At 55.2% G+C, this 23,948-nt stretch overlaps 7 protein-coding genes across 7 annotated transcripts; 3 read left to right on the forward strand and 4 right to left on the reverse strand.

Annotated features, from left to right (window-relative positions):
- Positions 1-923: 923 nt before the first annotated feature.
- Positions 924-1,926, reverse strand: CLUP02_12301 (uncharacterized protein; the record flags this gene model as incomplete). The annotated part of the gene is made up of 2 exons (XM_049291265.1): positions 924-1,669; positions 1,749-1,926. The coding sequence occupies 2 exons, from the start codon at positions 1,924-1,926 to the stop codon at positions 924-926; spliced, it is 924 nt and encodes a 307-aa protein (XP_049148410.1).
- Positions 1,927-2,445: 519 nt separating this feature from the next.
- On the reverse strand, positions 2,446-3,790 carry CLUP02_12302 (uncharacterized protein; the record flags this gene model as incomplete). The annotated part of the gene is made up of 3 exons (XM_049291266.1): positions 2,446-2,501; positions 2,559-3,241; positions 3,312-3,790. The coding sequence occupies 3 exons, from the start codon at positions 3,788-3,790 to the stop codon at positions 2,446-2,448; spliced, it is 1,218 nt and encodes a 405-aa protein (XP_049148411.1).
- Positions 3,791-5,716: 1,926 nt separating this feature from the next.
- Positions 5,717-6,019, reverse strand: CLUP02_12303 (uncharacterized protein; the record flags this gene model as incomplete). Its single annotated transcript, XM_049291267.1, has 1 exon — positions 5,717-6,019. A coding segment is annotated over one exon (303 nt), but the record flags the coding sequence as incomplete, so codon positions are not given.
- A 4,345-nt stretch (positions 6,020-10,364) lies between these two features.
- Positions 10,365-10,547, reverse strand: CLUP02_12304 (uncharacterized protein; the record flags this gene model as incomplete). Its single annotated transcript, XM_049291268.1, has 1 exon — positions 10,365-10,547. A coding segment is annotated over one exon (183 nt), but the record flags the coding sequence as incomplete, so codon positions are not given.
- A 2,029-nt stretch (positions 10,548-12,576) lies between these two features.
- CLUP02_12305 (uncharacterized protein) lies at positions 12,577-12,912 on the forward strand (the record flags this gene model as incomplete). Its single annotated transcript, XM_049291269.1, has 1 exon — positions 12,577-12,912. One exon carries the CDS (start codon positions 12,577-12,579, stop codon positions 12,910-12,912), a length of 336 nt encoding a protein of 111 aa, XP_049148414.1.
- A 142-nt stretch (positions 12,913-13,054) lies between these two features.
- On the forward strand, positions 13,055-17,723 carry CLUP02_12306 (PH domain-containing protein; the record flags this gene model as incomplete). Its single annotated transcript, XM_049291270.1, has 3 exons — positions 13,055-13,598; positions 13,717-13,874; positions 13,983-17,723. 3 exons carry the CDS (start codon positions 13,055-13,057, stop codon positions 17,721-17,723), a joined length of 4,443 nt encoding a protein of 1,480 aa, XP_049148415.1.
- A 1,200-nt stretch (positions 17,724-18,923) lies between these two features.
- Positions 18,924-23,778, forward strand: CLUP02_12307 (uncharacterized protein; the record flags this gene model as incomplete). The annotated part of the gene is made up of 5 exons (XM_049291271.1): positions 18,924-18,948; positions 19,568-19,762; positions 19,871-20,871; positions 20,926-23,553; positions 23,602-23,778. The coding sequence occupies 5 exons, from the start codon at positions 18,924-18,926 to the stop codon at positions 23,776-23,778; spliced, it is 4,026 nt and encodes a 1,341-aa protein (XP_049148416.1).
- Positions 23,779-23,948: the final 170 nt, after the last annotated feature.

Genomic DNA, 23,948 nt, shown 5'->3' on the forward strand with positions numbered 1-23,948 from the left:
CCACGTGTTTTTTCTGAGCCTGAGTCTGACAGGGTGCTTCTCTTCACGAAAGGGGGCCCGCGGGCTCGAAAGGGATGATGAAGAAAGTCTTGTTGTCGGTTGTTGGCGAATTTGATGGTTGATTTGGTTAATCCATCAGGGGAACAGTAAGCCAAACATCAAATCCCCCCAATTGCGCCCCTCAGCCCCCCCCCCAATGACGATCCGCTAGAGTGCCGCGACTGCCATTTCCTGTGGGGACCGAACAAGCCATGCGAATTGGAGAATGTCAGTGCCCATGAGGTGGTCACTCAAGGACTGTGCTCACCTCGCGCAGTGTTAGTGCTCACTGAGGTGGCTGTCAGCCAGATTGAGGCACATTGGCTCACCGCCCAACACACCACGACAGTGACCGTTTCAGCGGTCGAGAGCTCTGACCTCTGACCAGCCCTGCCGCCCGTCCCAAAGGCATCACACTGGACCTTCCAGTGCCTCCTATGGCAAACTGACGACATTGGGAGGCCTTTGAAGGATGGAGGGGTGCCCTGGCCTCGATATTATCGTCATTGGGCTTTCATACACGATATCTTGGTGAGTTTGGACGTGTTGTCGCATCACCTCAGATAGGCCATCCTCCAGGAGGGAACATCACCGAGTTCCTGTCCTACCAACAGACACTGAGACCTTCGAGCGTGATCCCCCATTATCCCGTAGGTAGCAAATCAAGGGGTCACATTCGAGATGCCGGTAATTTCAAAGACCGCCAGTTCATGAGACGATTCAGAAACACATTCACTCGACGATCCTCCCGTACGGTGTACCTCGCTGTGGCAAGAATTCCCCATTAAATTGGTATCTCTGAGCTTTTGTTGTACCTTTTACATTCCAATCATTTTAATAAGCCCCCACCCGAAAACGCCCTTTTGGTATGCAATATCGAATCCCTACGAGCTTTCCGCCGCTTGCTCCGTCGACGCCTCGCCCTGGTTCGCGGCAGGCGTACTCGACGAGCCCGCCGCATCGCCAGCGGCCTGGCCCTTGTTCCGTCTTCTGCGCTTCTTCTTCGCCGGGCCTTCTCCCTCTCCCTCGCCTCCATCCGCGGCGGCCCGCGCTTCCTTTGCTTCCTTGTGCGCCGTGTCGCCGCCGCTCGTGGCCTTCTTCGCCTTCTTGACCGCCAAGGGGTTCGGTCCCTTGCGTCCCCTCTTCTTATCCTTCTTCTTCTGCTCTTGAGCAACTCCTCCTCCTCCTCCGGACTTGCCCTCCTGTCCGCTTTCATCGTCGTCGTCCTCGTCGTCCTCCTCGCGCTTCCTCTTCCTCTCGGGCCTGACGAGCCCGTCGCGGAACTTGCTCTTCTCCTCCTTGGTCCTGATCGCCACGCTCTCCGTCGCCATGGGCTCGAGGATCATGACCGATCGCTTAATGTAAATCTGCGGGACACCCGGGATCTCGCGGAGCATGCGGCGCACGTCGCCTGATTGGCTCGCGACGCAGTAGCGGTGCTTGTTGACGAGGTTGCTCTTGGGGTCGACGACGGCCTTCATGCATTCCATCGTGCTTAGGGGTTCCGGGTAGTCCTCGGGCAAGTGGCCGCAGCGTCTCCGCTCGAGCGTCTTTGCAAAGTCGATGATTTTGTTCATGTCGGGCTCGTTCTTGCGCAGGTACAGCTTGCGGATCTCGCATTGTGTGATCACTGTGTGCGTCAAATAGTCAGCCTTCGAAGCACTCGTCCCCCTTCCTGATGTCTAATCGTCGGCGTGCTGTATACTCACTTGGCTTGACCTTGCCGTGCAGCGTGCGCTCCAGTCCGGCGAGCAGGTCGTATCTGAAGTTGTGGCAGTCGACCACCATTTCAGCGTCGACTAGACATTGGTACGGTTCGCGGAATCCCCATGTCAATTGGTACTGGTTCATCAGCTTGCGATACTGTTTGCTACGTTTTCCGCGCATTGTGAAAGTATGGGTGGCGAGGGGAAAATGCCCTTGCCGTCGAACGGGAGGTGGTTTGATCTGATCAACGCAGCAAAGACGGTGGTGGAGGCAGATGTTTGCGTTGAAGTCGCGAAATTTCTTGCTGGAAAAATTGCGATAAGATAAGAGGTCTGGCCCGGGCATGAAGGTCGATCTAACCCCACCATGGTCCGGCCACGACCGTGCGCAACGTCACTTGAGGAAAGGTATCATGGATTTTCTTTTACAGAAACGAGCATCGCAAACGCTTCCATCCGAGAAATCGCCAGATGTTGGTGATATGTGTTCAATTAGCGGCAAACTTTGCACTATCCATGGATTCCTGTGAATATCAAAAGCCAATTAAACGCCAAGTACCTCCCAAAAGATGGCCACTGTCATCCCGACTCGGGTAAGGCGTATGTATGCCATAATGATTGCAGCCTGCCCCTGCGGGACCTTTTCCGTAAATTCTATTTCCCATGATTGCCCTATTTCGTGATATCGCTCTCCTCATCATCATGCATCCTGTTTCCTCACGAGCGCAGCTACGACGCTGATGTCATCGAGTTTGCCTGTTTCCTTTGTTAGCCTCAGTGAAATATCACGGCCTGGCGGAGCCGATAACTTACCTCCAACGCTCGGTAGCCCTTCCTCAATGGCATGCTCCATAAACGGGCTTTCCGCGAATGGATCCGTCGCAATCTTCTTCGCGGCCGCGACCAACTCCTCGGCAGCGAGCTTCATGCCCCCGTTTGCGCCCCCCGTCCGGTCGCCCTCGACTCTGTCGCCCCCGCACTCCCCATTCTCCCAGCGCTCTATGCTCTTCTGAATGCTGTCGACAATCTCGTGCTCCCACAGGTTGTCGATGACGCCGTCCGACATGGCGAGGACCACGTCCCCGACCTGTATCTCCACAATGTCCAAGACGGCTTCCGTGTTGGGGGTGTCGGGGCTGTTGGTGCCCAGCTGGCGGGGGCAGTCGAACCAGTGCCACTGTTCCTTGGTTTTGTAGACGACCTTCTCGTGCCTGGGTCGGAGGATCATGACTTGGCAGTCGCCGAGATTGGTGACGTAGACCTGGGGCACCTTCTCGCTGCCCCCTTGCAGGGTCTTGTAGTGCAGCAGCGCTCCGCTCGCCGTCGTGGTGCCTTGCCAGTCGTTCGGGTCCGAAGTCGCTTTCAGGGTCTGCTCATACGCCGTCTGGAGATAGGCTACCGGGTCGGGCTTGTAGACGTCGCCCGCGGCGCGAGGGTTGGTGGACTCTTGCTGAATAGCTGTCGCCCAGTAATGTAGAATCAAGCGAGACCAGAGGCTATTACTCCGACATCAATATTGGGACGTCCGATCAACGGAAAGGGGGAGGGGGAATATAGAGCACCCACCCAGCATGGCCCCTCGGGCGTGTTGACCAAGCACCGACACCATCGTTTGCACAAATGAAGTTGTCGCTGGCAAACACCGCATCGTCTCCGTTTGTCTGTCCGAGGATGATCTGCCCGTCTACTCTCGCGCGCCGATCGCGGCTTCGGTGATGGGTACTGAGCGGGTCGGAAAACGAGCCCGAAGGAGGGGAGAGGAAGGGCGGCGGGAACGGTCGCGGCGCTCGCTTGGCGAAGAGGGAGACGCCGGTCTCGAAGCGGAACGGTTGTTGCGTCTGTGGTGGTGATTTCTGCTCGGAAGAATTTGCTTGCGACGGCGGCGGCGTTGTTGTTGATGTTGTCGTCGTCGCCGTCGACAGGCAAGCCGCCCTGCTAGGTCGGTATCGCTGCGGCCATGATGCTGGAGATGCGCCCTGAGGCACTCTCGGCGGCCGCGCTTTGAAGGGGGGAATCGCCAACAAGGGCCCGGGTAACCTCCTCATTCCCACGTGTGAGGCAGACAAGGCGCCTTTTGCGATGTTGGATCGCAACGAGACGAAATCGCTGGGCCTGTTGCCGTTATCTTTTGGCGCTGGAAGGGTGCCGCAGGAGTGCTGGGCATGGCCGGGGGGTGGGCTTCGATGTGCTGGTTGGGGGCTCTCCGAACCGGGGGTTAAATTGGGGCGCTACACGTGCAGGCGCGTTTTGGTCCCAGGCCGGTGCATTGGGCACTGGGCTGCAGAGTCGTAGCTGGGAATTAGGAGCTCTAGGCGGCCTTAGAGGGCTGGCACGGCTGGGTAGGTAGGTGCAAAAACTCTGAACTTAGGTAAGCACAGTCAAACCACCCCCCACCTCTCCTTTTTGTCACCAAGAAGCCCAACATTTAGGTCAACACTCCGTAAGTAGGAGCATTGGTTGAGCCACAACATGCTGTTTCTGTAAATGAAGTTGTCACAACTAGGAGCTCCCCTGTCCCACATTGACCGCATTTTGAATAAAAAATTCTTTCACTAGCATCACCCTTCACAATACCAGGAAAGCAAGCAGCACACAAACAAACTATAAACAGAACTGAAAATTTTCTGACAGAAAACCCTCAAAGGGAGTGTAGCGTGGCGGGCTCCTGGGCTGATAAGTGGCAATCGATGCAACTGCAGAAATTGTTCCATGTAAAAGCCGAGCACGCCGGCATTGGCATGTCGTAAGAAAATCTTAGCCGTTCCGTATCTTGATCATTAACAGGATACGGAGTAATAAACCCCTTCCCTATAACCTCATATCGCTCTCACTTGTCTCCGCCGGCATTTCCGATTAGAGAGGAACGCGATGCACATCCAGTCCCCTGAACTTTGAAGAGGCAAACTTCCGCCTCGGTGCGGTCGACCGATGCAAAAACCTGGAAACAGGCTCTGAGGCTCCTCTGTCATCAACAGATCGACATTCGGGATCGACAATAGCTTGGCCCGGTCGAGGTGGCCGTCGCTCAGCTGCAGCCTCTGCGGGTGCAACATAGCTAAAATAAACACCATGGCTGGTGGCCTGGAACAGGATGGAAGCATGGCATTGGAGCAATCTGCGTCACACTCGAAGCCTGCTGCGTCAATTGAGCATGCCGGAATCGAGTAGTCATTCGTTGCGTGAGGGGAACAGGATCTTTCGTGATATATACGAGAAAGTAAGCACGCAGGTTGTGCAGGTTCAAGAAGCTGTGATTTTAGAAGTTTGCAGCCATTGCCGATCTTTTCTAACAATAACCTCCGAACCACACAATTGCCAAGGAACCAAACATACACGCACAAAACTGACAACAGCTCGGATTGCCTTCTTCTGACGAACCGTTTGGTCTTTTGAAAGTCTGTACTCTTCGCGCCACTGCCTCCCTACTTGAGTCTAAGACTGTAGAGAGTGAACCGCGACGCCCGAGACATTCAGCTAGAGCCATCAGGCCTGCAATTAACTATGGACATCATTTACCATGTCTCGCCCTTGCGAGATATTTGCTCGGTACTCACGCATCCAAGAGTCCAGACCAGCCTTTCTCGTGAACCGCGTATCCCAACTCAGCACGGTCTGTGAATTTCGTAGATCGGTAGGGATAGGCTTGGACCCCCCCCCCCCCCCCGTTCACGGCTCACGGTTCACCGGACATGACGTAACGGGGCTGACGCAAAGTATTGACACCAACAGGTAAAGGTGGTGAGGTGCGCTCACTCAGCAATCGGGAAGCCGGGACTATCGAGTTTAATGAGCATACGTTGTCAGTGAGATGAGCACGCCTTGGTTTGCTTCAATAATATTTTCGTAGTGTTGTCACTGCCCACAGTCGATCAACGCGCGTCGAGGAAGGATCTGCCCGAGCCGCCAACGAACCCGCCCCGTAGGCCGGGAGTTGTCTCATTTGGCGCCAAGCTAACCGGAGAACTGGGCGCTTACGTCAGCGCAGTTCGTCCATCGCCAGCCTGTCGTATCTGTGCCGTCCACCATTTGTACGGCACGGGTAGAGCTCGGAGGAGCCAGACTCGATAGGTGGTGACTGAGCCCTGGACGTTGCATTGCTTTAGCTCATCGACACAGTAATAACCCAGTGTAGGCGGAGGCTGGGAATTTCGTATCCCGCCGTATTTCTGCTTCGTCTCGAGCTTCGGTCTCCGACGTGATTGGATCAGAAAAGCCCTATTCAACAGGGCGGAGTTGTGAAGGGTAAGCGCTTTCGTGGAGAAGCCCAGAAAATACAAGATACCCTCAGATACCTAATTCGATTCGTTTTCGCAATTCCACAGCCAGTTGCTGTTTGCCAAGGGCCCGACGTATGATACTCGCCTTCCGGTTGGCTTTGCCAATGTAAACGTCCTACCACTACTCCATACACCTAGGCTCATCTTTCACCACTCTGGACTTTTGTGCGGATTCCGAGTTCGCCTTGCCGCCTTTCAGCGGAGGGGTCGAAATTCGACTGCTCGGGGTGGGACAACAACCCTTGCCCCCGGCCGCATGGCAATGGATCTCAGAAGAGGGGGGCAGAATATTGACGCATGCGGGAACACAGGGGCCCTCGTATGGACCCTTCAGTTCGATTTCCTTCAATGTCCGCGTTTTCGGAATACCTGCGTGAACTTTGCTACGGCGGTCAGGAAGCGGGCAGCGCGCGGCGGAGGAGTCTCAGAAAGCGGTCGACATCGACCAACAAGTCAATGACTACGTACGTGGGCTGGATCTGTGGGAGAGAGAGAGAGATGGAGCCACTCGTCCGATGTCATTCGTGCCTAACTTTATGCTTTGAATTCGTACAGATGATGCACAGAGCAGTACAACATCCTTGCGTTCTGGTTTGGAGGAACCTTTCAATGCATACCTACCAGCGATGACGGGGGGAGAGAACGCCCGGTCTGGCGGTTTCACATCGGACACAATTCTGACGGCAGATCGCACCGGAAGGCAGTGTAAACGGCGGCAGCAAGCCCTCCCCTCCAACCAAACGAATGGCCGGCCGCCGCAGCTATGTCGCTGACTGTTCGTACGGATACGCTGTAAGTCTGTGTCCCGTACCCGTACGATTAGAGAGAAGAACAATCAAGAGAAACAGGGGGATCACGGCCGGCGTCAACGGCCCCTCTTCGAACCCTTGGGAGACCCCCCTCTTCTACTCCGTACGGATACACACGTATGGATAATGGATGTCGATGCCCCAGCTCTTCGGAGTACTCGACCCGCCCTGGGAGGACCCAGTTTGTCTCCTTTGGCGCCAGCAACTCAATGAGGCAGGCGCATCAAAGTCGGCGAAATCATGCCATGCTGGACAAAATCTGCCCCGGAAATACGTGTTGGCGAGCGGGCTCGCTGCGTTCTCGCTCCGAGATTGAATAGGGTCACTTGGGGTCCCTGCGATCGTGGTCCACGGGTTGGTCGATTCCTTTGGGTTACTGACCCTCAGCTGGGGTTCCTGAACAACCGCGGAAGAGGTGGCAGAAAAGCCCAGGAGCCAAGTCGGCACTGGAGTTCCTTGGATACTTTCTTACTTTACAATTGCCGCCGTGTTGTACGTCTCACAGACGGACGGTATTGGGTATGTCTTGCTAGTGGGACGCGGACCTCTGAGAAGTGAGGACAAGAGCGGTAAACTCAAGGTTACAGATGGCCATGAGGCCGTGTTGAAGTGTCTTGTAATCGGGGTCAAGAACCAACCTTGAACCAAGATCTCTGGCAAAATGGCACTCTAATGCTTGAGGTCACCGATAGCCAGGGAGTTTAGCTATAGAGGAAGATACTAAGCATAAGTAGATATCTGTATCGACCTAAGCACTAGACGATACAGGGAAGGAGGAGCTTTGTCGGATAAGGTTCCTCAAGTACCTAACCACACGTGGTTCATCGGGCCGGGGAAAGACGCTGTAGCGTTGGAAGACTATTAGATTCCCTTCCGTAACTAAAAGATCATGGAGTCTAGAGAGAAGCCAACCTTACTTGTAAGAACTGAAACACAGTTCCCGGCCGACACTGGAAGATCGAGTAGGACCTTGTGATGACGATAAGATGTTCCTTGTTAGAAAGTGATGTTCTAGTATGGACTCATGGCGAGTCGCGACTGGGTGGTCAGGACGGATCGCCAAGCCAACAAGGGTAGGTACACTCTCCCTCCCGCGACACTGGCTGATTGCAGCTGTTTGGAACATGTCTCCCTACGGAGTACTTTGCCCACATTGCAATTACCGTGCTCGTAATTCCATGACCACCATTGACTGTCATGGACACGCGGAATTCGATTCTGAAAAAGGCATACGTAGCGGTGCGAGGCAGGCCGCGAGGCAGAGATATCATGTCAAATCTCCAACGGAACTCGCAAGGGCGACCGACACAAGAACCGAGACCGAAGCGGACATTACTCTTGCGGTGACGGCCGAACCGGGTGGTTCTGTCACTTTGTGAAGAATAGCGGCGGCGACGGCGGGCGGCGGGCGGGCATCTGACAACTCAACTTGGGGGCCCAAACAACAATGCCCTCTCTCGCGAACGTGACACCCGACAACCCCGATCGCTTTCTGCGGGCAACGCATGACTTGCGATCCTCCGTCCCGAAGAGAGATAGGCTACGGCTACTGGTTACGGAGAGTACTGGCTCTCCAAATCTCCAACCACTTGACTTTTTTCTCTCTTTGCACAGCCACGCGGGACTCAAGACAAGTGCGGTAGGTGAATCAGAAACTCCATGATTAGACTAGCTCCGTCTGTCTTTATGTACAAGTTGCGACTTTACTTCGGGATGCACGGAGTTTTAGCCTAGACGCCCAGCCCTGCTTCCTAGCTACAGCCTACAAGCAAGTGAGCAGAAGCAGAGCTTCCTAACAGAAAGCGTTCGGCAATGATTTGCACCGAACATGTGATATCTTCAGAATAGAGACAGTTGAAGAAACCAGTGAGCAGGAAGAACCTGAACCATACTGCGTAGGTCCGTCCGTTTCGGTTCATCCCCCCCTTTTGGCCCCCAAAACCTAACCCAGCCTTCTTTTTTTCCAAAACCTGAAGCCCTCCACGTTCTGGAACAAGACGGTCAGGTGGTGCCTTAATCCGTCCCAAGTAGCCCCAGCCCACGCGCAAGAGCCACGGTGTGTGGCCCAGGGGGAGGATCTGGTGTGGACTCGTGGATCGGGCAGGTGGCGCATCTCCCGGGGCTCTTTTCTTGCCCCCCTACAACGGCGCATCATACTGTGGTAGACCGTCGAAGAACCAAACTCCCTTGCCTCTACGAGCAAAGAGTTAAGACGAGACACTGGGAAACGAGGTTTATCTATACGAAAGAAGGAAAACACACAAACAGAACAGTTGAGAATAGTCCAGTAGACGCAAACAAGAGTGTCGGAACAAAGACTACGGGATATCTCTCACCTCGAACTTGACGACTTTCACACCGCATCGAAAAGAACGGATACATTGTCCCGAGATATCTCACGGATAATACATACCTCTTGTCTAGACCACCACCCCAACCCCAACAGCCTGCCCCGGCACGGATCACGAATACACCGGCGCCTGCGCTGTCAGATCCCTAGTCCGCTACTAGTGCGCCTTACCTTATTCACTCGTACGGGTCGACTGGTTAGCCAAGGAGTTGCGAGTTGCAAGCTAGGCGTCCCGACCTCGCATTTATTTCGTTTGGAACCGCCCACCTCCCCCATCTGCCTGCATGCAGTGCTCCGGTCGGTCCTCAGCCAGGCGATCGCCTCATCCACCCGATCTCTTTCTCTCTACGTAGAGTCTCGTCCACTTGCGAAGTTGTGTGGGTGAGAGGGAAGGCGTTGCGCGTCCACCCACCCCATTACCCCTGCTTGGGAACAACAGTGGTACGCTAGACCTACGGACCGCCGTACCCTGGCACGTTTTCTTCTCGACGAGCTGAGGTATCGACAACTGCAACCGCTGTCCAGTTGCTCGCGAGTTGTCGGACTAGTGAGTTGGTAATAACTCGCTGTTGTGTACGGAGTACGGAGGGAGTATGGAGTAGCGCCGAAGCCACTTCCCATTGCGCCGGCGCCAGTCGTTTGGTTCGATTCGAGACTTCCCGTCTTACACGCTTTTGCGCCCTCTGTCACATCCTATTTTTTTTATTTGTTATTTTTGCGGCTCAGCTTGTCGTACCTAGGCGCCAGACAAGTGTTTACGACGCGACCACTCAGGGCACACACAGTCTCGAGGACCGAGTCGGAGAATGGCTGGGCTGGGCTGGGCTGGGGGGGCCATGGGGAAAAGAGACTAAGAATGAGCAGATGCCGATGCACGCAGCAACGCATCCCATCGATCCCGTCCAAAAGAGCACAAAATACCAAGACCCTAAGCCCGCAGAGCCCGGATGCTGGCTCGTCTTGGCAGGCCAAGGGCTTGGATTTTCCGTGTGTCCCTCGACGAGTCGACGGTCAACCTCTCTGAGCCCCGAAAGGCGGATCAAGGAACCTTGACGTGCTGCGTCGTCCGGCTCATCCGCAAGCTATTGAACTTTTTTGGCCGGGGGGGGGGAGAGAGAGAGAGAAAGAGGTAGGTATGTATCTGGAAGTACCTTTTGACCGCATTCATCGTCTCCTCTCTTTTTTATTCTCCATCTATCCAGCCATTTACTTTCATGATTGAACAGTATACGTAGGCATGTGTTATCCCTTGCAGGAAACCCAAGAAGAGTCGGTAAAGTGAAAGAAATGTCTTGACTGCAGCTGAAGCAACAGAGACAAACGAAAAGGAAGTCAGAGGAAACAAGGAAAGGGAATCAAGCACAACCTGAAAAGTTTCGAAAAAACCGGGAGGTCGAAGAGGCTAAAGAGACAACCGAAGAGAACTAGCAACGTACCCCAAAGGCCCAAGATGGAAGGCCGGCTCATGGTGTTCTCCATAAAGTTCCCACCTCACAGACGACAGTAGTGACAGTCCACAGTCAGATAGTGCGGCGCTTGTCGGGGGGAGACTAAGCACCGCCGACACCGAAAGAGTAGCGGGAGAGACAGAGTCGTCAACATCATCATCGTCGTCGTCGTCGTCGAGATCACGGCCGCCCAGCCCAGCCCGAGCGACCGCCAGAGCCTGTGCGTACGCAAGGACGGCAGCAAGGTAGACAGCACAGCAGACCGACCCCCCGGCATACCCAACGCCATTACGTCGTTCGGGCTCTTGTTCCCGGGGGAAGGGCCTTGGTGTGTTGCTGGTCGTGGTCGACTGTGGCCGTGCCTTTGCCTTGCTGTGCCTGTGCCTGTGTGCCTCACCTTGCCTTACCTTTGAGCTGATCTTTCTGGTCTGGTTTCTGCTGGACCGGGAGCTTGACCTGGGAGTCTGGGACCAGCTGCCAAACTGCTGCTACCTTGCTGCAGCGCAGCCGACTGACCTGCGTGACGGTGACGGTGACGGTGACTGGGTACGAGAGAAGAGTGAGGAAACAGCAGGTCGCAGAAGTAGGCGGTGTTGCTAATTCTTGTTGCATAATACGCCTCCGTACGTAGGTACCTCACTCACTCCCCGTACTCCCGGAGGTACTCCCGTACTTGGTACACCTCCCAGAGTACCTCTCAGAGTTCCTCTCAGAGGTACGCCTCGTGCTTGGGGGTCTTTTTTGACACGTTCCCGTCGTTTCCATGCTCTCCATGCTCTCTCCATTCATCCATACCTACCTTACCTTGACACTCACTCCATACTCGCTCGGGTACGGATTCATACATCATCTCGGGGATTCTCCTACCTTTTTCAGACTTTCTTCCTTCTTTCTGTTTTCCTGGTTTCTGATTTTCTGGTTGCCCTGCTCTTCGATTCGTCTCGTGTCATCTCGAATCTCTCTCTTCATCGACTACACTTAACCTCCCTCTAACACCAACAGCGCTGAGACACGTACATACATACAGACAGACGGAACCCGAAGATGTCCATGGCTGAATCCTAATCGCTGCCCGTCCCGAAACTTCGTTACTTGTTCGCCTGGGTCCCTTTATTCGGTCCATCATCCATATTAATTCCACCTTTTTTGTGCTCGCCGCGCAAAGAAGTGTGTGCTTCGTCGGTCAGTCGGATCTTAAGATTACCTTAGAGACCGCGCAACCTCCCTCCCGGCCGCCGAGTCACCCGTAATCGTACGGATACAGCACCGCGTATTGCGTACTGCGCACAGCTCGTCCGGCCATTACATCGCATCGCATCCACTACCACCACACGATAATCTTAAAGCCGGAGAGATCCACGAATCCAACGAACGACCTTCCAGTCTCTCACTCGCCCCGATTCGTAACGTCCCCCCCCTACCGAGCATTCAGAGGAATTGCGCTAGTCCCAGGGCCGAAGCTGTCGATTCCGAAACCCTCGAATCCCCGAATCCCTTCCCGCGCGATCGCATCTCTGTCCATTCCTCGCATCCTCGTCTCGACGGGCTAGAGGGGGCCTTGTAGGCTTGTCCTGCTCATCCAAGACCAATCTTGGTCGCGCACGGCGCAAGTGGTTGTCTCTCAGTAATTTGGTTGCATGGTTGCTGGCTTGGCAAAACGTCGAGCAAGGCGTCAAGCAAAGCCGCAAAGATGGGCCGTAATCGAGGTTCGTGCTCCCACATTCCCTTCTTCCAGCTCTTGTCGCATAGTCTTCCCAAGTTCCCATCCTCTTAGCCTTCTTAGCGCAAGTTGCTGCAGTTGGCACACACCCCCCTTCTTCCCAAGTTTCCCAAGTTTCCCAGCCCAGCCCTGCCCAGTCCTTGCAGGCTCGCACCGGACCATCATGCGTAGGAGGCTTTTTTGGTTGCGCGCTGGCGCGTGTTGCTGGCGTGCATCCCAATCCTACTATGCCCAATATCCCTTTTACTGCGCAATGCTGTTGTTTGGCGGCATTTACATCAAATACCCTTGCCCGGCCTTGTTTTCTGTCCACCGCTGGTCCTGGATGGTTTTGCATCACCAGAATCCTGAACCATCGTCCTCGCCATAAAACACTCTACTCCTGCCTCTGTCTTCCCTGCCGCTACCCGTCCGCCCCAGTATCGCCCTGCTCGGCCATCCTCACCATCCGTCGTCCTTCTCGCTCGTCCACCGGGGACCCCTCTCTTCCCCTTGCGCTCCTCCCTTCGCAATCCCCCTCACATCCGCTCACCCCCGGCCAGTTGGTGGTCCTGGCCAATTAGTCGGGTACCGGGGCGATATTGTTACTTTTTTATGACCCAGTGGCTTTGATTTTTTTTTTAATTGCCTGTATTTGGTATCACTGAGGTGTAGCTGTGTGGATTCGGAAGGAGACACAGAGAGAAGAGAGACGCGCGCGCAACCATGCTGACCAAATCCGCTTCCATGGGCACCACAGTCCTCTCATTCATGTCCCAATTTTCTGCCACTTCGAGGGACGGCAGCAAGACAAACCAGCCAACTCCCAATTCGTCACCTCCCCCCGACGCGGCGACACCTTTTCCTCCATACAACCTCAAGTCACACCCGACTTCAAATCCACCAACAACACAACATCAACGTCAACAATCTCAATCCCAAAAAACAGAACCCTTTCCAGAACCGCCCGCCAGTTTCGGCCAGCGCCCCGCAACCCCTACTTCGCCCGCGCGTCCACCATCCGAATATGCGTCATCGCCCGCCAACGGAACTGCCAACAGCTCGCCCGTAAATAGCCCTAGATCCGTCACTGGCCGCCAACGCAGCTCCTCCCGCCCACTTTCGATGGTAATGCCATACCAGCCGCCCCTCATGGATATCAACGAAGATACCATTCCCGAGCTTCAGCCCATCTTCACTTTCCTGAACAGCCATGCGAACAAGCTGTACCAGGAGGGCTACTTCCTAAAGCTGGACGACCAAAACACACGTGAGTTTTATTTTATTTTTTCCCAGTGCTTTTTATTTTACCTTTGCGCCTGCAGCTACCTTAGCTGGTGATGGTGACGCGCATAACACTCGGACCCGATCACTGACCAAATTTACAGAGGGCAAGCCCAATCCCGACCGCACCTGGACTGAGTGCTTCGCTCAGCTTGTCGGAACCGTATTGTCACTATGGGACGCCGCAGAGCTCGATGCCGCTGGCGAGGACGGCGAGATCCTCCCCAAATTCATCAACTTGACTGACGCTTCGATCAAAATGGTATGTCGAGCCCCGACTGCCATGCCCCAGCCAGATTTGGCAGCATTGGCAGGTACGACGGTGCGGGGGATGCAACGAGTGCTAATTTACCATGTCCTTGGCGTATAGATCGAATCCCTACCAACACGATCGAATGACGAACAGCCGCTGCAGAATATCCTCAGCGTCTCAACCGCCGGCAGGAACCGTTATCTGCTGCACTTCAACTCGCACCATTCACTAATACAATGGACTGCTGGCATCAGGCTCGCTATGTACGAGCACTCGACCCTGCAGGAGGCGTACACCGGTGCCTTGATCGCCGGCAAGGGCAAGTCTCTCAACAACATCAACCTCATCATGGATAGACAAAAGTTCAAGACCGAAGAATGGGTGCGTGTACGGTTCGGCGCCGGAGTCCCCTGGAGACGGTGCTGGTGTGTCATTTCTCCCCCCGACGAGAAGGAGTATGCAAGGGCCCAGAAGGAAATGCGCAAAAAGTCGCCTTACGATCGTTCCACCCCGATTCTCAAGGGAGACATCAAGTTCTACGATACCAAGAAGGACGGCAAGAAGCAAAAGAAGGCTCGCCCCATTGCCACCATTACCGATGCCTACTCTTCCTACGCCATCTACCCGCAGGCCAAGTCGCTGATTGATGCATCAACGCTCCTTAAGATCGAGGGAAACATCACCATCCACTCTGACCCGCCGTCGTCCACCGAGGGTTTCGTCTTCATCATGCCCGAAACTCACCCTGCCGTCAGCGGCTTTGAGATGCTGCTGCGCTTCCTCTTCCCTACCTGGGATACCTTCTGCCTCTACGGCCGCCCCGGCAGACTAGTAGCCAGTGTTCTCGACCCGAGATCACTCATGTTTGCCATGCCAAAGCACCGAAGATACGGTTACCTCGAGATTCTTGACGTTACTGGATTGATCTTGGAAGAAGGCAGCTCAAGCTGGTCCGAACGTGATTGGAGAAAGAAGCTCAAGGAGCTCACTGGTAAGCGAATGAATGCGATGGATGAGTCCCAAGCCACGCGTCAAAGAAGTGGAAGCAAGAAGAGCAACCGTCTCAGCTTCGGCAATGGCACCTCCAGCCCTGTGCCGGCCAAGCCTAGAGTCGGCTTTGCATCTGATGCCATTTCAAACCGGTCTTCTCGATCCATGTCACTGGGCGCACCCAACCGCTCAGAGAGTACACCTGTCACGACTTCTCGTGCGCCTCCTGCATTGGCTGGTATCATGAACAAAGCAAACCATGCACGCAACTCTTCGGACCCTCATCTGCTTGGTCACACACCCCAGCGCCCTGAGGACCGTGGCTACGACAGCTCCTACAGCAACTCCTACAACAACTCACCGGCACGTTCGCCAGCCAGAGGTCCCTCACCAGCGGGTGGCCCGCCCCCGGCGAGAGGTATTCTTCGCTCAGGAACCCAGAGCTCTGAAGAGGACACAGCTCGGAGCACACCGGTGCGAGAGATTGAGGGAACTGTGCGCCAGATGGAGTCGCCCGAGCCTGTTGCCGCTCCCCCTGCATTCAACTACGGTCCTAACTCCAAGCCTGCGGGCAAACCTTACCACTCTCCAGATCTTCGCAGGGCTACCACTCGATTGTCAAACACTACCCTTTCCCAGTTGACGAAGGCAGGAGGATTCGTGATTCCCCCCGATAGCCCATCTGATGCGTCGTCTGAGCGGAGGAGTGGTGAGGATGCTGCGCCATCTGGTCCTTTGGTACATCCTCAAGCTTATCCCGACCACCATGTAGGAGGCACTGCTAACGATACAATGTCTCGTGAAGCTCTGACCCCTAACCAAACCCCTCCTCCCTCCGGTGGTCTTCCGCCCCCTATTCCGCCCATGAACCAGAAGCGTTCCCGATCGCCCCTTGCCCAGCAGACGTTCGGCCCCCCCAGCCCTCACCCTCAGGGTCCCTTGCCTCCCAATCCTCAAAGTCGAGGCCCTCAAGATGCGAGACCCCCTCCCCCTCCTGAACACTTGGAAGGCCTTGAGCAGATGAGAAGCCCAGTTGAAGGACATCCCCCTCAGATCCGTCCTCAGCCGTCGTTCAGCAACTTTTCGCGACCCGATGGCACAAGAACTCCCCCCCTGGGTGGACCAGGCCGAGTGCCTACTCCGGAAATGCGAAACCGCGGCATGAACCCTCAGGCGATGGGACCGCCCCCACCTCCGCACGGTAGAGACCCTCGAGCTCAGGGCCGCGGTGTCCCGCTCCCCGGAATCGATACGAACCCCGCCTTCCAGCGCAAACCGCTGCCGACTCGATCGGACAGCTTGAGAAGCCCTCAGCAGCAGACGCCCATCTCGGCCTCCAGCGGTGGCAGTTGGGGCAACAACATTATCGATCAGGCGGGATTCCAGCAAATCCAACCCCGCGACCCCAGACAGCGGACGCCGGTCCCCGAGCAGCAGATCAACAGAGCTCAGACGCAGAGGAGCGATGCTAGCTACTACGACGACGCATCGTCAACTGCGAGCCCAGACTACGCCAGCCGCAAGTCCAGCGAGACACAGCGCTCTCAAAAGTCTTTCGAGCGGCCCAGAGCAGGTGTTTTGAAGACCGTGGGCGGCGCCGACTCTGACAATGGAGAGTTCGCCATTCCTGATGTCAACTTTGGGCCTACCGTCAACTACGGAGCCAATCAACCCGCAAGAAACAAGACACCTACGCCCATGACCTATCAAGCCATGCCCGGCCCTCAGCGACCATTCTCCCCGGCGGCCATGAAGTCTCCTACTGGCAATGACCCCAGCCATAACCGTCAAGAGTCTGAGGAAACGGTCAGGAAGGTCGCTTGGCAACCAGGCGCTGCCGCTGTTCCTAGCGGTCCAGGCATGAGCGCCGAGCAGTTTGTCCAGCAGCGCGCTGCCCAACCGACCGCTCCCTTGTACGCGCACAATAGGACGCCCTCTGGCAACATCCTTACTATGCGATCGATGACCCCGACTCCCGCCATGACCCGGAGCGGTTCTCAGGAGATGCTCGCTCGTCACTCTCGCAGCAGCTCGGCAGACCTCCTGCAGCGTCCCGGCTCTCGCGGCGCCAACGCCGTTCTCGACATGACTAGCAGTGGTGAGGTGTCGTCTCACCTGTCGGCGCGGGAACAGGAGCACGTCGCTCGCATGACGGGCTCGCCGCTCATTACGATGGCCGGCAACCGCAATGCGAACCAGCAGCAGCAGGGAGCTGGCTTGGTTGGCGCGATACACGCCCGTGAGCAGGAGAGACAGCGGGCCAAGCAGGGTATGAACACGCAGGCGGTGCAGCAAGCCATCAACCAGCGCCAGCAGCAACAAGCCATGGTCTACCAGCAGCAGCTTCAACGTCAGCAGCAACAGCAGGTCTACCAACAGCAACAGATGTATGCCCAGCAACAGCAGCCCATGTCTCCTGGAGGCATGATCCCTCAGGGCATGTACACTCAGAGCAACATGTCTGTTGGCCAAATGAGCCAAATGGGTCCAATGGGACAAATGGGTCAGATGGGACAGATGGGCCAAATGGGTCAGCCGAGGGGACAGCCCAACGGATACGCAACCGGGCCTGCGCAGAACTTCGGCTACGCTCAGGGCAGCAGCTACGGCCCCGCGAGCAATTACGGCGGCGGCGCGGCCAGCACCTACGGAGGTGCAGTCAGCAACTTTGGCGGCCAAGGAGGCGGATACAGCCAGGGAGGTTCTTATGCCAACCCGATGGCCATGCGCCAGGGTCGCCAATCACCCGGACCTCAGATAATGGATCCCCGATTCATGCAGCAGCAACAGGGCCAGTACTCCCCGGGCCCTCGTCAGGGTGGACGTGGACAAGCCTACCCGGCGACATACCAGGGACAGGCTTTTTAGAAGACCTGAGAGGTTCAATGAGATGAAGGGAGATACAGATGGAGAGAGGAGAAGAAGAAGTTTGGTTTTTATTGACTGAGTAGATACCAGCAGACGGGGCAATGTGCCCTTGTCTTGGAAGAAGTGTAACATCATCTGGAACGGCCACATGGAAGGCGTTTGGAGAGACGTAACTGCAACCATGGGAAAATTGGTTGTAGCTTTTGGTCCTAGACAGGACAAGCATCTGGGATTTTCTTTTGTTGAGTAGAGGCTGGGTAATTGCATGGCCGACGGTTGGCATTGATGACTAGCAGAGACGGCCGAACATAAATGACGAGAAAGAATTAGCATAACAAGACGAGATTTTCCAAGATTTTCCTGGTCTTGCCTGGCTCCTCATTTCGAGGTGACAGTACATGGTTGCCATCATTAGCTGAGGTAAGGTGTGCGTATGCGTCTGTGAATCGTCACAATTCCCAGTCCTGAGTTGAAGCCTGCGCACGGGCGAAAACCAGGCCTGGATCGGCGAGGCAAGTTCCTCCCTTGTTAGGCAGACATGTGAAATCGGTGAAGATGATTCCCACTCGAGAGTTCACCAACGAATTCTACACTAGGAAAGTGTTGTGAGTGTGTACGGAATAGGAGGTGGCCATTTAGAAACTAGGCATTTATGACGGTGGCTGGTCTGGGGCAGAGCGAGCTGCGGCCACCGGCAACCAACTCAATTCGAACTGCCCGAGCTTGTGTATCTATCTGTACCTGCCCTGACTACTTTAGTTTATCGCCACTTCAACTATGGAGTACGGTAATTGCTGAGGTGTCTAAATGGCCCGGAGCTCTTCAGCCGTCACGTCGCCGCGTTCTGGCTTGAGGTTCTCCCGACTGTCACGTCTTTTGGCGCGTCTTGGTGGCAGCTACCGTGTAAGTTAGAGTACCGGTGTAGGTACCTTACCAGTATACTTTTCAGTGGAGACTAGGTACAAGGTCCAAGTACCCAAGGTTTCTAAGCACCGACTGGCTGACAGCGGCTGCGGGTGCTCTTGCTACCTCGTGGCCACTGATTACACAGGACCTGACGGGACGGGACCAAGACCCCTCAACGCCCCCGGGCGGCGGGAGGACCAACCCCAGCCAGTGGCTCGTCGCATCTTTCCACAATCAGAGACATTTTTTTTTTGGTGTTCTCGAGGGTCGAGTCCACGCCTCACGCTCACGCGCATGCCCGCCCACGCCTCGCGGGTCTGTAGGAAGTCTTGCATCATCTGACTTGCAACGCGCTGTCTGGAAAGCACCACGCGCTGCCTAAATTCGGCACTTTCAATTGTTATTGCCCTTTCTTTCCATTTGTTTCCCCAATACCGGCTTCCGCACTTGATTGCTTAACCAGTCATTCTAATCATTAAGACCCCCCCCCCCCCCTACGTGTACCTGTTTGGGCTGGTCATGACGTCCTCGCAACCTTGATTTATAAAGATACGACGTTGCCGGGTGACCGGGGATCGACTTTGCATACAACAACCCCTCCACCTCGCCCATCGCATTATCGATTACAGCGCAATAAGGCAAAAGGCAAGGTACCCCGACATCTGTTTTTGGGGGTTGCCTCCTCCGAAATTCTAAACTTTCCGGCGAACGACGCGCATACCCACGACGAACATATACCCAACCACCACCACCATCACTACTCCCATCCCCCCTACATCGAACCTCGAGAAAACGAGGCGCCCTTGCGAACCACCGAGTCCACGCTTTTCCCCTTGAAGCCTACGGCGCAAATAGTACAGAACTTGCTTGACGTCCTTCAACATCGACACTATTCCATAATCCCAACGTCGATTGCCGTTTTATTCGCCAACATTCAGTAAATGCATCGCCGGCTTCTCCTTTTTGGCTGCGAAACTATCATTCCCGGCCGCGCATCTCGACCGACGCCCCTCCAGCGCCGGCCGTCCGTCAACCCCAGCCTGCGGTCGACAACGGCAGCCTAGACAAGCTCGACCAGCTTCTATCCTATCCGGTGGTCCCAATGGAGGGCGATGGGTCGCAGCCCACCCAAGGTATGCCATGCCTTTTTATTACGTCCCATCTTGAGCTTCAAGCAAGTTGTCGCCGTAGACCCAGCAGACCAGGACGCTGACCCTTTGCCCCCCCTTTTCGCCACCTAGCTACCCAGAATGTTCTCGATCCGCGCCGCATAGGCAAGCAGAACTCGGGCTTCTCCGACGAGGACATATCCGACATTGTCTGCCTTCTCTACCCTCACACTAAATCGGCCCGAGGCGAGGTAGAACGCATAGCAAAGGATCGCTCGCCTCATGTTGTCGGCAGGGCGGAAGCGGATGCCGTCGAGCCCGACTACGAAAGAGAAGATACGGCCGACCAATTCCAGCTGACGCCGCCCAGCGTCGAACATGCCATCATATTGAGGTTGTCGGCCGAGACGAAGGATCCCCTTCGCGGTTTTCTGTTTGGCAGAAATGGGGCTCGGTGCGATATTTGCTTTCTTAAGGACCCTATGAAACGCCTGAGCAACGTTCACTTTCGCATCTATGTTAATGAGTATGGTGTGGTCATGCTCGAGGATAAATCAACCAACGGGACGTTTGTCGACCAGGTGCTGCTGCGCTCGAAGCCTAAGAGCCCCAACGAGAAGTGCGACATGAAGAGGGTGCTCAGTCACGGTTCCAAGATCAAGGTGCTGATGCATAACGAGCAGCACGACCTCGAGTTCATGGTCAGGATGCCGAAGCGAGTAGGTGATTATGAAAGGGCGTACAATATTAAACTCCAGCGATACTTTGCTAGAATGGAAGGTTTGCGCGCGTCGGACGTCAACGAGACATTGGTGCCGGGCCCTGGTGGGCATGTCGACTTGTTTTCTGCTCCTAGGAGACCGCAGACCGCCACTACGCGGCGGATAGCGCTGCCGTCCGGAACCACGCAAGATAACGTCGACCGGTTTCCGAGAGACTGGGACGGGTCCGGTAGGTACAACCGTGTCAGCCAGATCGGCAAGGGAGCCTTTGCGGTCGTGTACAAGGTCACGTCCAAGTTCGACGGTGTCCCATACGCCGCCAAAGAACTAGAGAAGAGGCGGTTCATCAAAAACGGTGTTCTGGACCAAAAGGTGGAAAATGAGATGAGGATCATGCAAAAGGTTCAGCACGTAAGTTCAGCAGCGCCCCCTTTTCTTACGTCGAACCCCTCTAACTCCAACTAGCCGAACATTGTACGATACATTGAGCATCTCGATTGGGACAATCGGCTCTTTATCATCATCATGGAGTACGTCGGAGGTGGTGACTTGGGGAAGCTCATCAGCGGCCGAGGCTGTCTGAATGAAATTAGCGTCAAGCAAATGGCTGCCCAGCTGCTGAGTGCTTTGGCGCATCTGCACGAAAATCACATTACGCATCGAGACGTCAAGCCTGACAATATCCTCATTTCGTCACTTGACCCTTTCGAGGTGAAGCTGACCGACTTTGGCCTCTCCAAGATGGTCGATAACGAACAAACCTTCCTTCGAACATTTTGTGGAACGCTGTTGTATTGTGCGCCCGAGGTATACTCGGAGTATGCCGAGTACGACGACGACGGCCGCCGACACCCTCGTAATAGAGCTAAGCGCGCGGCGGTTGGACAGCGATACGACCACGCCGTTGATGTTTGGTCGCTCGGTGGCGTGCTCTTCTATGCGTTGACAGGTCGCCCGCCGTACCCAGTTAACAACGGTGTCAGTTACTCGGAACTGTTGCATACCATCATGACGGTGCCCCTTAACATGGTCCCTTTGGTACGACAAAACGTTTCCAGGCAAGGCATTGAGTTTCTGTGCTACATGCTAGAGAAACGGCCTGAATGCCGGGCGACTGTCCACGACCTTCAGTCACATCCCTGGTTAGGACCGTACAGGCTAAGATCTGTGACCAACTACGACCAGTCCTTTGACGAAATCACCGACGAGGACGAAGAGCTGCAGGTCAATGCGTCCCAACTGAGTTTGGAAGAAGGGCAGTCAAGGTATCTGCCTGATACGGAACTGCCACTAGATGACGAGGTGGACGATGATATTGTCAACGACTTTCTCGAGGAAGACTCAGAAAAGGAGAACGGCACATTCGGCCCTCGCGGACAGGGTGCTGGTCCGAGGCTGTTTGGAGAGGTGAATGTGTCTGCGGTGGGAAGCAAGGGAGCGATACCGGCAGATCGACTAAACCTGCCAGTGGCCGACTCGGGCGTTCTCGGCAACGAGAGCGTAGAGACGGAAATACTGGATAGCTGCGACTCTGGCGACGTTTCAACAATTATCGGCAAAAAGTCACCCAGCAGTGGCGGAGTCCGATTGTCCATTTCGTCAGCCAATGGCCAGTCTGCGGATCAACTTCGAAGTTTGGTTGAAAACGTCGCGTCTCAAAGTCTGGGGGCGACCGATTTCGGTAGCGATATCCAGATGAAGTCCGCGGATGTTAGTCAAGTTAACGGCTCATTCTTCACCGCCAGCAAACGGAAGCCGCCATCATTCGATACAAGCGACGAATTCGAACCACGGCCGCGCGAAAAGCCAATCTTCAAGCGCCTGAAGTCAGAGGGCAACCTCGACGCGTTAGCGGAGAAACAGATGGAAGAGTACAGCCTGCTCGCGTCAGTACCGCAGATTAAGAGGTTGGAGTCTGGACGCCAGATAGACGGACCCTTCAACAAGATGAACTTTTGGAAGAATAACGTCGAAACATGGCATCTACGCTACCCTGAGATGACCCAACTACAGTACGAAACGTTCAAAAAGGCAGCTCAAAGCCGAGGAGAGGAGTTTGGTCCGGGAAAGACTCCATTATGGGAGTTGGCTTTCAAGTACTTTCCGCCAAACAATGGTGTCTCGGCCATGCACACCGAGGAACAGTCTACAATTGACGACACGAATCGAGGTTTACTAAAGCGAGACGACAGGAAATTGGTGGAGGGTGCAGAATGGGATATCCCTGCGACAGCACCTCCAGAAGAAGAAGAAGAGGAAGATTCGCTACCAGACACCCTTCCTCCAGACACACAGAAGATAATAGTGCCCGTTTCTGACGACGGACCGAAACGTGCCGTCGCTGTGCTGGAGTCAGCCCCTGGGTCAGTGGTCTCCAACATTTCGGTCCCCATGACCAATTCACTGCTGTCATGGGGGCGTGGGCCGACCAATACAGTGATTTACGAGCAGAAGACAGAGATTCGGGTGCCTAAGTACGCTCTCAAAATTCTGTTATGGAAAGACGGCTACGATCCCTCCAGAGACGTCACCAAGCATCCCTGGGACAAGAGTCCTGACGGCAAAGGGTTCGCCTTTTATCTGTCTACAAAGGCAACAAATGGTGTCCAGGTCAATGGAGTCTCGCTTTTGTCCTACGACTGCAAGAATCCAGCCGGCCCATCTAAGAACTGGGTCCAGCTCTATGATGGTGATGAGATTGTTGTCTGGGGGACCGCCGCTGACACGACGAGCCAGACCAAGGTTACTTTCCGCTGCTTCTACGGAGACTCTGCCCGCCGGCGCCCCGATGACGTGCCGCCTAAGCTCGTGCCCCCGTCGACTGCGCGTAGAGTGGACGAGGTCTGTGGTCGGTACGAAAGGAAGCTCAAGACGTCGGCGGAGAAGAACGCCAAGCTTGCCGAGGTTGACAGGGAGTTTGCGGAGCGCAAGCAGAATATTGAGAGGGAGCGCGAGCGTAGCCGCGCTTTTGAGGAGAAAAGACTCGAGGCGCATCGTTATATCGCGCTTAGGAACCATGTTTCGAGGCGGGGGAGTCCCGCGAGCGCGCCAGCTGCGACTGTGCTTAGGGGCCAGACGCCTGGCGGCGGCGGTGTACCGTCCCCGTTGGGAGAGCAGGCGAGCAGCAGTCCGAAGAATTAGGAGTCTCTCGAGAAGGAAGAGGATTCTAGTGATCTAGGCTATGATGCCCGGCAGATACCGACAGACTTGATGTACGACATGGGCGAGAACGACGTCGACATCAAGTTTGAGTCAACGCAAGAGTTCAGTCAGGGAGGCGGGGGTGAAGAGATATGCTATGGTGAGGGTTCTGGATAGCGTTATTTGTTATAGGCGCCTCTTCCTGTCTCTGTTGGACGTTTACGAACCAGCGCTTGTTTCTATATATGCGCAACGGCAAATTCCCCGCACCGTCAATAGCCCTCTTTCTCAGAGTTCGGGTTATCGCGGCGGAGGCTACACGGAGCTTGTGTGTTGGTTGGCATGAG

This window comes from Colletotrichum lupini, chromosome 6, assembly GCF_023278565.1.
Source record: "Colletotrichum lupini chromosome 6, complete sequence".
NCBI classification, from domain to species: Eukaryota; Fungi; Ascomycota; class Sordariomycetes; order Glomerellales; family Glomerellaceae; genus Colletotrichum; species Colletotrichum lupini.